We start from the raw sequence: 12,167 nt of genomic DNA on the forward strand, positions 1-12,167 counted from the left end.
TTCTATGTTGGAACGTAATGATTTTTATGTGAGGTGCCTACAATGAGCGACTAAGCGGATTAACTACAAAATTATGATTTTATTTATATCACTGATGGTATCTTCCTCTTCTCTCATTACAATCTTTTTTTTTTTTTTTCATCGATTCATAATACTTTAACATAATATATATATATGCATATTGGTGCGGTGTACAAATTAGTTCACAGCTATACCTCGACCAGCTTGATCAACAAAGCTTCCGTGAATAGTCATGGTATGCCATTGGCCCATGGTAGTACGCGCTAGTTCCTCCAGAGTAGCAGCGTTCAATATGAGCAGGAAACAACTATCTCCTTCCGGAAGACTCGCGTTCACGACACTAATAACAACACCATCATCTTCTGCCTTTCCATGGTCAGACGGCACAAAGATCGGTTCTGCACAAGAGCAACCAGGTTCATCCCAATAAAGAGCCGTCGAGCTTTGGGCCTTTGGATTATTTAGATCAAGCTTGATGATGCCGTTGACCACTGCACCCGATGCATACGACGGAGCATGTTTACTTTGACACACCCCCCACAGGTAGCGATAGGGCTTGAGCGCATATTTTTGGTTAAAACGGGGAAGCTCGAGGTCATAGCCAAGAACCTCGTAAGATGCGACTTTGCGAGAGTTGAAGTCTGTGCTGATTCCAAATAAACCTGTGTTGACACGGTTCGATTCATTTACAACTGGGACGTTTGACAAACGATATCTGCGGACTTGAGAAGGTGCAATCTTGTTGTTGGCCTTACCAAACGCCTTTTTCTTGATGACGAATGGAGCAGGCTTGACCTTCTCGGCATCAAAAAAGTCAACACCTTTTCCAAACTCGAAGCTGGCGTCGACAATATCAGTGTTTTCGTATACACTCATATCGAAGTAGATCACAGTCTCGGTTTTACCGTCAAAGGTAGGTATGTCTTCATCCCAAGCGTTGGCAGTGTGAAAAGCAAAGCAAGGCTCAGCTTCGTAGGTTGCAATATGTCGCCCAGAGTTACGATCAATGACATGGAAAAGCGTATGGCGATTTTCCTCCCAATGGAAAGTCTGGTAAGCATTGGAGTAGTACAAGGCCGACAAACCTCCAAAACTGTAGTAGTAAGGAAAATTAGGTATGATGATATATCGCTTGGTCATACTGAAGGAGTGTATGTAAGAAGGCTTCAACGGCTCCATTGTTTTCCATGCCCCTAGGTGTCTCCATACTGGCTCATGAAGGACTGCCATCACCTCTTGTGTTCCGATAGACATTTTCGGTAAGTATGGCCCTATTGTAAAGCTTTGAAACGATGGGAAAGGTCCTAAGGTCACCATGAAATTTACAAATTCATCCGTCTCTTCGTCGTATTGATGATGAGATGCGCAAAGCTGCCCTTTGATGCTCTTGTCGACATGACCGTAAGTGAACATCTTTAATGGCTCTGAGGAAATGAAATGTTAATGAAGATGCTCATCTCGGTAACAAATAAAGCCATACATACCAAGAGTTTTGCTGTCTACCAACTGCAACGTATTGGCATCACGCTTCACAACAACAGCCTCTCCAGGTAAAACTCCAGTCTTCTCCTCAAGAGTTTTACCGATTGGAAAGTTGGGTGTGATGGTTACATTCACCATGTCAAACTCTGGGTCTTCCTCCATATCATCTGCATTCTTTTTCATACGGCTTATATGATGGAAAACGGACTGCATACGACCAAAGATAGTTTTGCAAGGATCAGGACCAAATGTCAGTAATGTGGGATCTTTTTCCATGATTCGACGTTTCACGCCGTTTGACGTATGTCGAGAGCAGTAAGAGACCGAGTTTTGGACGCCGTTGATTTCGAACCTGTGCAGCATGGCCAGGCCATCAAAGGGATGCTTGATGTGGAAAGTGCTACCGTCTTGCAAAGGGATGTTGAAAGTTCCTGCGCCTTGAAATCCTTTTATTAATATACTTGCGCTCTTTTCATACGAACCTTGGCTTTTTGCCTACCTGCTCTGTACATGACTCCACAGAGCCACGAAGGTATAGTGCCTTTGACCTCCAGCTCAATAGGTGTGGCATTCTCGGGAGTGTTCTTTAGTCCAAGAGGAGATTCTGTGATGTCTTCGCTATGACTTTTCATAATAAAGAAATGAGAAAGAGAAAGAGGCAACAGATAAAACGAAATTGGGCTTTGGTTCAAAATTTTACCTTTGCATGGAAGTCAACGCAATCCAAATACATTTACACTGTGCGCATATCTTTCTTATGCCTTAAAAAAATCTTATTATATTGCAGTAGCGCTTTATTGCTTTCTTATGATGTACTATGTTGGCACAATGTCTCTCAAAATCTAAGTCAAAGTCGATCTGAAAGACCCATTTTGTGCCGTACAATGCACTTACCCGATTAGGCCAACATGCATTCGAGCTTACTTCTAAGCATAACATTGAGGATCATTGTATTGTAAGCTCTTAAGTTCACTTCATTTACTTGATATGCCAAGTCCATCACATGGACCTATATTTTGTGCAAACGCCAACACTTGCCTTGGATTCTTACTAGCTGTACCTTAAGTGGTGGAGTGGAGAAGATGGGCCCGATTTGCCAGGCGGTAGATAATATTGCCGAGTCGATAGGCATATGGCTGCACCGCCTTCTCGATTTCAAAATATACCACCAGGATAAACGGACATACCTTTAAGGATTCCACATGTCGAGGTGACAATGTCCTGAGTTATGCTAAAAGTCGATAGCTGGCAAAGCAAATTATGATATGAATGAAAAATTGTATTGTGTAGAGAATGGAATGGAATGGAATGGAATAGTAGAAAATCCCCCTTTCTTGCAAGAGTAAATACATTAAATGATTAGACTGGAAAAGGTAGGTTGAATAAGTCTTACGCTTCATCATTTAATGGCACAGCGTTCATAGCTATGAATGTAGCAGACTAAGCTATCGGGTTTATAAAAAAAAACTGGCGATTTCAGATGGTTCTAGCGGACACTGCTTAATAAATATATGATTAAATTGGAACATGTCAACTATTGATTCAGTAGCATCAAACTTTGGACTACTGTCCTTGTTTTTTAACTCGACAGCCTCTCGTCAGAATTCTTCCTGGCCTACTATGATTTCGTTATGAATATTTATCTCGAATACTCGAAAATTACACCCTGATATGTTGCGTCTGTGAAGCTTTGCTTCTAACATTTCTTTTGTCCCATATATGCCGTGATTGGCTGGTTGACAGATAATATTCATCACCGGACTCTGTGAGGCTGTACTTCAATGGAGAAGTGGTGCCACCATGTCCGCAACTACTCGCGATGCACTGCATGACAAAGTCGGCTCGAGTAGGTCTCAGACATCGTCGGATCTTTCGGCTTGAATTGTACTTCGAAGAACGCTTACAAGAGGCATCTGATTCACTGGATAATTTCTTTTTGGAATGCTTTGTAACAGCACTGCTATCGTGAGACTATATGAAGTTTGTTGCAGCAGCAGCGGTGCGCTGTGCAGCATGTCCTGGAAAGGGAGCATAGTTCGTGAAAGACACCAGGATCTTTCCAAGTCTTGTCAAAATCACTCTACAGTCAACGTAGTTTGCATTCGTCTGCACCCAGGCAATAGAAAACGACCCGAATTAAAGGCTCACAGATTATGCAGGCAGCTAGCAGAAGACGTCTTTTTCTACTTACAAGGCTTTGTCATGATCTCGAAAATGTAACTTCGTACTGGCTGTTCTGTTCGGGTGATAGCTCATTCCGAGATATACAACCAATTAATTTGATCCCAATCAGGTGGTTCATATTATATATTCTGCAGGCTGCAACGACATACCGAAAATATGCGGGGTCATAGTAGCGCGAGGGGCAAGCCTTCGTGTGACTGTGGCGTGGAAGTCTCAAACATTGAGTGAGAAAGGTTACGCGCATTCAACTAAGTGTATAGTTATCAAACGCTATGAGGTTAGTATTGGAGTCTGAATAACCAGACGCACTCCATAGACTATGTTAATAACCCTTCGACATGGTATCAATATTGTTTGATGCATCATTATACAGTATCGTCGATGTCCTATTAAGGTTTTGACTGTCACCTTTCATGGTCAGACAGATAGCTTACATAGAAGAAATTGCTCTTAAATTGGAAGGGAAAAATTTTGTGGATAGTGAAAAATAGTTTATCCTTAAATCCGGTGGGAGAAACTGATGAGAAACGTTCTATGAGAGGCTGATGAAACTAAAGAGTAGCCTAACAGTTATATATAAATCAAAAATTTTCATTTAGATCGGTCTATCACCACTTTCATACCTAAAATGTCTCTAAAATCGTTACCCAAGGAGCAGTTCAATGCGCTATTGGCATTGAGTATCCCGGATTTCCGGCAAGCTCTTGGAGTAATGGTGGCAAAAACAATGATGGCTCAGCCTGAGCCCATTGATATTCCTGCCAAAATTGAAGATTCCTCTTTCAAAGGCCCAGCGTCCGATATTCCTATCCGCATTTACACACCAGAAGGTATTTTGATTCAGATCATCAGCCTAAACACGCTTACCCTGTTCCTAAATCATTGCTATTGATGCAGGTACTGGTCCATTTCCAGCGGTTGTCTTCTATCATGGTGGAGGCTGGGTTTTGGGCAATATCCAGTCCCACGATAGTATTTGTCGACAAATGTGCGTTCAAACTGGAGCTGTTGTCATCTCCGTGGAATACCGTTTAGCTCCCGAAGCCAAGTTTCCAGCTGGACCAAATGATTGTTATGCCGCCTTTCAGTAAGTTTCGCTGTGGTTTCACCTCCCTTACTTGTAATAGCTTCAGTTGGGACTTGCGTCTGACGTTTGGTTGTCTTAGTCACGTTCAAAGCAATCCAGACAAGTACGGCATCGACGCAGAGCGTGTAGCCGTTGCTGGAGACTCTGCAGGCGGAAATCTTGCCACTGTAGTATCCATTATGTGCAGAGATCGTCAAGCACCCAGACCCAAGTTCCAGTGTCTCATATACCCTGCTTGTGATTTTACCGCAAACGGACCACATAAGCAATCAGATCCCAGTGACCTTCTCGTTATGGATTTTATGAACTAGTAAGTAGTATACTGGAGCAAGAAAAGCATGTGTTGCAAAATCTAACTGAACTTACCACAGCATGAAGGATGGATACATTAATGGTCCCGAAGACGAAATAAATCCGCTGGCGTCACCATTGAAAGCTGACTTGCACGATCTTCCTCCTGCCTTTGTGATGACTTGCTCGATGGACCCGTTGTTGGAAGAAGGCGTTGAGTACGTACAAAAATTGAAAGCATCTGGTGTTCCTTGTGAGCATATTAATGCTATTGGTATGGATCACGGATGCTTCAGCCAGGACCGACGAACGGACCCAGATATACAGCAATATCAAGATGCCGCATTTGCAGCTATCAAGAAAGCTTTGATCTAAAGAGGGTGCTTATGTCCACCCATTTGATGCAGACTCTTGATACCTACAGAGGCGTCAGTTTGGCCGTTTCCTCTGAAATTTTTAATAAACAACTACTGTTCTGTTGTGAAAGCGAATTTGGGTTCACTGAAAGCTGCTGTTGAAGAGGACGGCTCGTAGTGTGCTTTCATTGTGTTGAAGACGTTGATATTGACGGTTGACAGCGCATCTTAGATATGAGCTTCCACCCATGCCGGAAGTGAGCACTTTCAGTAGTCGGAAAAAACTGCCACCAGCACCGCTATAAGAGGTATTTTCCCAAGAGCTAACTTCATACTTTAAACCCACGTCATATAAGCCGCTGCTTTAAAGGTATGCGAGATATTGCAGGAGGTTTCGTCGTTAAAATACTGCGAGAAAAATAGCATTTGAAATGATCGAAATAAAAGAAAATCGCCCAAAAATCCGTCCTGAAGTCAAGCCTGGCAAGCACAAATCAGAATCGCTTGATATATTGCTATTCTTGGTGCTTCAATGTGGAAGTGGATGTTTATAGAGACTACCGTGGAAATTGGTCTCCTTCCGGAGATTCTAATGAAACGAGACTAAGCAAACTCTTCTACAAGCATTCAGCGTTATTTACCTGATGTTAGTGGAATAGAAAAGAGAAATGTGCTTACCGAGCTCTTAATGTATAAACGAACTTCCATCTTAAAGTGCTAAAGCAGGTATCACATTCAAATCATCTCGTCTATCACCTGAAGGTTTGGCTCAAGTTTTGGCTGGCGGAAAACTCATGTATGTTTATTACTCTTTGATTCTCTATTACATTCCATGTTACATTATCCTATTCTCACACCTGTGGCTATCCGTGAGGTAAGTTTGATGTGCCCCTCACAGCATCGATATATATCTGCACTTGTCCGTGTCGCTTTTCGAATGTGTAACGCATTCCTTTGGTGTCTCGTAGAGGTTCTGCCTTTCATTAGTATCGCCTGCTCTATTACATTGCATACCCCTATTTCGTCATCATTTTCTCTAGATATCGATGTGTACACTCCAGCTTGTAACAAATCTTCAGCTGAAGGAGGAATGCACAGTTTTTGAGCTCCCGTGAATTTAGCACTTTGAAACGCTCCAAAATTATTCTTGCTATACGTAGCCGATCCGCCTTCTACCTGAATGCACTTGAGTAACTCAGCCATTTCCTTTCCATCCATGACAATATCCGATGCTTGTAGCTCTTGCGATGCTTTCAATTCTTGATTTTTGCCATCCACATCTTGTCGATCCACCGCAAATATGAAAATACTCTCGTCTACCCTAAGATTTATCAAATCCTTATCTCCGGCAAGCAGTATTGCGCTTTTGATATTCCTTTTGAACTTGTAAGTACTGGTTGCATATCGGCGAGTACCTGGATGAAACTTTGAATACATAGAATGGGGGTCGTAAAAAGTAGCTCCAACAAAGACATTGGGCGGCGATCGACCGTCTGCAAGAAAACGATATGACGCTAACAACGTTGCCGCCTTGAGAATATCCCTTATATCGCCGCATTTTAGTTCTTGATCCGCTACTCCCAGATGGCTCAAGAAAGGAGTGCTTTTTGGTTGAATTAATGTTGCTTTGAAGTTCTCTAGATCAGTGTTACACTCGCTCGATAATTTGAGAATGTCATCGCGCGAAGTAAGCGGAGAAGTGCTTAGCAAGTCTTCGTATTCCACTTTACCTAATAAAGCTTGATGACTGCGCGAGATCAATTCACAGTCTTTGCAGTTTTTGCATTTATCTGCAAGGTCCAGTAGATAGTAGGAGCCAGAAGAGAGTGTGCATTCCAATATGCAAGATGCGTACAGGCGAATCCAGGCCAAAGCAGATGAGGGAGTATGCTGGGCTATAGCTTCTGCACAGTTAAATCTGAACAATTCAAGGACGTTTTCAAAAGCTGTATCTTCCTCTACAAGTACAGATTTCATCAGCTTTCGCAAACCATGAAGCAGTATTTTGGCGTACTTTGCAACCGCCCAGTCTGCTTTCGGCATTCCACAAGTTTCATCCCATCTTTCATCATCATTATGACCCTTAGGTGGACGATACCGGACCTTCACGGGATAGCGAGGATGGTTTAAAATGTTGATAGCGTGACCTACAAGAATCATCTCCAGACGTCGCCCATCGTGCATACAAAGTTTTCCGGTCCAGCACATTGGAGATGCTAAACACATCGTGAAGCGATCGCGAAAGCCAAAGCTGCGCCAAGTCTTCTTTCCAGGGAAATGTTTACCTTGCTCCAGCATCATATGGCACAGGGCTAGACCGTGAACATTAGATATGTCTGGGTTATCTACAATCATTGTCTTTAATATTTGACGACATTTCACGATAGACACATGCAGTTTAGATATAGCCAACAGCATTTTCACAAAGGTATCTTTGAAGTACAGTTCCCGGCAAATGGCTGCTTTATCGCATCTGTATTGTTGCAAGCGTTCTTGAACATTAGTGCGTTCTATAAAACCTTTCATAAATGCATTTGTGGGTAGTGCACGCGTATCGTACACACCGTTGATATTATGTTCCATTAGACAACGCGCATGTAGAATCTCCATTTTTGTAATTTTAGAGTGTTTCAGGGTCTTTGGAGATCAGTCGCATTTATACCAGAATACAAAGTTTTGACTTCATACAGAAATTTGGGTTGCACCTTACTTGATTGGACGCCATGTTAGCGCATCCTGAATAATGAGTTGCTGCGGGAATTCTGATACGCAGACACCATCGAGATTCAAAGTTAACTTCCAGCAACTATCCAGTTTGTAAATGACAGGGAAACGGTTCACACGAGCAATGAGATATCTTACTTTCATGCTCAGGAATCAGTCAGCAATGCCTTCAGTTGGGACGCCAGTATCAAAATCTTATCAGTCTTATGAAGAGTAACGAATGAAAATATCGATGGCGGTGAAGACAAGCCAAACTCACCAGTTCGTAGCGCCACTAAAATGCTAACTCTTGACATTCAATCTTTGCGTTCGAACTGACTTGCGAGAATGGCCGTTCGTTGCATAGATGTCGATGATACACTCGAAAGGAGACTTCAAGCTTGCGAACACTTGTGACCATTGGATTGAAACTCGGGTGCTGAAAATTAACATATTGCAAGGTATTAGTGAAATGAAATATCTTTGCTTCTGATTTTGATTTCTTTCCCAATGGTCAGTCGTCCCTTGGTTATGCTGAAAAGTAGTGATTGAATGAACTATCTACATCAATGAATTTACTGTAAATATATATTTGTACGTTACGGCTAGGGACCTTGCAGTTAAGATATGATGGAAAGCTTATACTAAATAATAAAACGTTCAAATACATGGGTTCATGACCACGTCTTTATAAAGTGGCAACTATATCGTCAAGCTCATTGCTGCAAATGATGATATAGCTCTTTAGAAGAGATCATTGGACATATCTGATGTGAAGAACCTAATTGCTATAGCGGTTTACTAGACATATCCTAGGAATTTCGTTACCGGATGTAATTTACTTGCCAAAGTTAATGAGATATAGACTGATCCCACTTATAATAACTAACAGGGTAGCTGGAGGAGATATGAGGTAGGTCCAGCGGAGTTATGGCCTTATTTGCATATGTGTAAATGCTTAGCCTACCACTACGACCATCATAGGCTCAGCAGTACAGTCAACCAATAACGATTCTATAAAGTCACAAGCAGCGTAGTTCATCTTATTCGGATGAGTACCACCCAGTACGCTACTTTATAAGAGCAACTGACTACCAATTGATTGTTTCACAATGTCACAGCTAACTACTGGCTCGATAGTATCCAAAATTGCAAACTCCATGAATGTCTTCCGTTTTACAACATTTACTGATTGCTTTGTTCTTGGACTCCAGTGCTTATTCACATGACGTTTATTTAGATTCGGTACTGCGGGTGTAACCAATGTGATCGGATCAAGAAATTGAAATCATCAAAATAGTGAGTAGCCATCCGCTTGTCCTTTTATCAACTTCTCTCTCAAAGCTAGAACGCTCAACAGTGGATAATTTGATAGAACTTCCTGTGATAGCGAGAGAACTTACAATACCAACGCAATGTGTATGTGCGGTGACCTTTGTAGGTAAAGCTAACTACCGCAATGCCTCTATGCGACTCAAAGTACGATGCCCATAACTAACGACCACATTTTTTATTCAGAGCTGAAACTAGCGGATATAATAGTCCCACGTCGCCTAATGAGACTATTTTAAATATCTCATACGAACTTCTACCGAGTAGCCAAATGCACGTATCAGTAGATGACCAGAAGAATTTTAGTAAGGTCATTATGGTTGCCTTCGAAGCTCAAGAAGGTGAGATCAGGAATGCGCCTACAACGCCATTGATGCGCGTTGAAGATAGCATAGATCACTTCAGAGAAGAGTTGCAGAAAAAGCACAGTTCCGTATCAAACCCAATTTTTTCAAACATTCTACACAATGGTCTGCTGACAATATCTTTTGTCAGTGCAATGGAAAATCCATTTGGAATCGCTCTTCTGATTTTGGCAACTTTGCCTGGAGTCTTAGCTGAATGCCGTATGGGGATTGATGAAATTAGCCAAGCTGCAGCTGCAATTATTAACCAAATCCCAGGACAGACCCTTCTATTGAGCATTGGTGCAGCTTTTGGAGGAAATCAAGACTTCGCCAACGATTCAGCGTTATCGATTGGCTTACTCCCCATAGGTGTGGCGGGAATTAATGGCATTCATGCAGCATCCAAAATATTCTCTGGAGACCAAGAAGTGCTTTGTAACGTGACTGATAACGAACTAGAAAACCGACCACCAGGGATGCGAGAATATGCTGGTCTGATTGCTCGGGTCTTGAGATTATCTTCGACGGCTATTGTGTTCATGGTGATTGGTATGATGACATGTCGCATCGTTTTTCTTGGATGGTTAGGGATACTTTTGCTGACCTTTGCTGTTGTTGCCATCGGGGAATGCTATGCCCCACTGGATATTATCGTTGTTGGTATTGCTGATGGTGCAGTTTATTACCGCGGTAGAGAGGATGGATCATACTCGGATGTATGGCGCTACACTCTGACACCTGCCGGCAACATTATCATCCATAACAATTCCTTGCAAAGCGAAATACTCAATGGGCGGAACGAAATAGCGATTGATACAGACTGGTACCGTTTCTATCTCAAGAGATGGGCAGGAACTTATTTGGCGGCAGCATTATCATTCGGATCGTGGGTTTGGTGGCTGTTCTCCTTACAGCTACTAGCTCCTTGGAGCTGGGCACCTACAGCAAGTATAGTGACTAGCGTATTTGCGCTATTACTTGCAGAATGGTGCGATTCAATTGATTCTAAAGATATCAGCTATGGCTTCAGTAGAAAGGCTTTATCTGCTCGTAGGAAGATAGCTGAATTGAATGGTATGTTTGGAGCTGCCAGTGTTAGTAACCACATGAGTCGCGAAGAGAAACTCTGGCTTACAAACCTCATGGTCGAATCCTTGGTGACAAGCGGATATCTGTCGAGTTCAAGGATTAAGTATCGAATTCCTCGTAGGCTAGGCTCTAACGTCTATATTGGAACCAAGCTTTCTGACGTCTACGATGCCGCGGCCAAAGTCACCAATGTGTTACAACACGAAAAGGATAGACTTGAGGTAGCTGGCAACTCTTGGCCACACCTTAGGGTAGTCGAGTGGGCGATAGGTTGGACAATGGAACTTAGCAACCATGCAATGAACTGCAGCTTATACATGTCTGAGCTGAAAAATTACTATCAGTCCGGCCTCCACCCAAATAGCACCGTCTTAAAGGCATGTGCTGCTATGTCGCACGATTCCTGCGATACAATCAGGAGGTTTAGGAAGGAAGCGGAGACAGTGTGGAAAAACCAGCTTTGGAAACTAGTCGCTCTTGCCCAAATATGCACCGATACCCATCCTCAACTTGCAGCTCGAGCAGCTTTTTGTGACCCTGGAAATCATGGAGAAGCTTTGAAACTATGGTCAGAGTATCTTTTCGGCCATCAAGATTGGGACCCATGTATTGTCATTCTCAACATGTTCTGTAAACTTTATCTTAATGATGCTATTGGTTACTCTGCATATTATACGGCCATGTCACCACCGGAGCAACTGACGGGATGTCAATACAATATTACTTTTGAAAAAGTTATCATCTGGTTTGGAAGCAAGGTGGTCGAGCTCAACCGAAGCATACCAGGTCCCCTAGCAGCTCCACCAAGGTTTGCTTCGAACAGCATGTTCATACCGATTACTGAAGCAGCATTGAGAGCTGAAACAAAAATATTATCTTATTTGAGAGAACATGACCCTCATATGCTCAATATCCATGCCGCTCACGCACTTCTGGAGGTACCAAATTATGGTACTGAGTTTAGGAGAGACTATGCTGACCACAGATACTTGGAGACGAACCAGTGCGGTCTACCATCGCCAGTGGATGAAGAAAAAATGGCTTAATCTAGCTTAAAGTAGCCACTGAGATGGCACAACTCTATCTAATGATATATACTACTACATACCATGATATCTTTGCCACTCTTAACGTTTGCAAACCATTCGTAAAAATAAGCTAACTTCACAAAACGGGCTCATTTATAACCACAAAGATACTGTAAACAATCATTTCAACCAGTAAAAGTTTTTCCAAAATTCAGTCCCCACGGCATATTGCATTTCAGCAGTTCGG

General features: G+C 42.5%; 4 protein-coding genes across 4 annotated transcripts; 2 read left to right on the forward strand and 2 right to left on the reverse strand.

The window, feature by feature from the left end:
- Positions 1-198: 198 nt before the first annotated feature.
- K450DRAFT_170528 (uncharacterized protein) lies at positions 199-2,135 on the reverse strand (the record flags this gene model as incomplete). Its single annotated transcript, XM_051584116.1, has 3 exons — positions 199-1,445; positions 1,506-1,949; positions 2,003-2,135. The coding sequence occupies 3 exons, from the start codon at positions 2,133-2,135 to the stop codon at positions 199-201; spliced, it is 1,824 nt and encodes a 607-aa protein (XP_051447612.1).
- A 2,180-nt stretch (positions 2,136-4,315) lies between these two features.
- On the forward strand, positions 4,316-5,440 carry K450DRAFT_268971 (uncharacterized protein; the record flags this gene model as incomplete). The annotated part of the gene is made up of 4 exons (XM_051592902.1): positions 4,316-4,517; positions 4,585-4,774; positions 4,854-5,084; positions 5,146-5,440. The coding sequence occupies 4 exons, from the start codon at positions 4,316-4,318 to the stop codon at positions 5,438-5,440; spliced, it is 918 nt and encodes a 305-aa protein (XP_051447613.1).
- A 123-nt stretch (positions 5,441-5,563) lies between these two features.
- Positions 5,564-8,004, reverse strand: K450DRAFT_268972 (uncharacterized protein; the record flags this gene model as incomplete). The annotated part of the gene is made up of 2 exons (XM_051592903.1): positions 5,564-5,755; positions 6,436-8,004. 2 exons carry the CDS (start codon positions 8,002-8,004, stop codon positions 5,564-5,566), a joined length of 1,761 nt encoding a protein of 586 aa, XP_051447614.1.
- Positions 8,005-9,727: 1,723 nt separating this feature from the next.
- Positions 9,728-11,938, forward strand: K450DRAFT_196621 (uncharacterized protein; the record flags this gene model as incomplete). The annotated part of the gene is made up of 1 exon (XM_051584528.1): positions 9,728-11,938. One exon carries the CDS (start codon positions 9,728-9,730, stop codon positions 11,936-11,938), a length of 2,211 nt encoding a protein of 736 aa, XP_051447615.1.
- Between the last annotated feature and the right edge of the window lie 229 nt (positions 11,939-12,167).

The sequence above is a fragment of the Umbelopsis ramanniana genome (genome assembly GCF_025399195.1).
Source record: "Umbelopsis ramanniana AG unplaced genomic scaffold K450scaffold_8, whole genome shotgun sequence".
NCBI classification, from domain to species: domain Eukaryota; kingdom Fungi; phylum Mucoromycota; class Umbelopsidomycetes; order Umbelopsidales; family Umbelopsidaceae; genus Umbelopsis; species Umbelopsis ramanniana.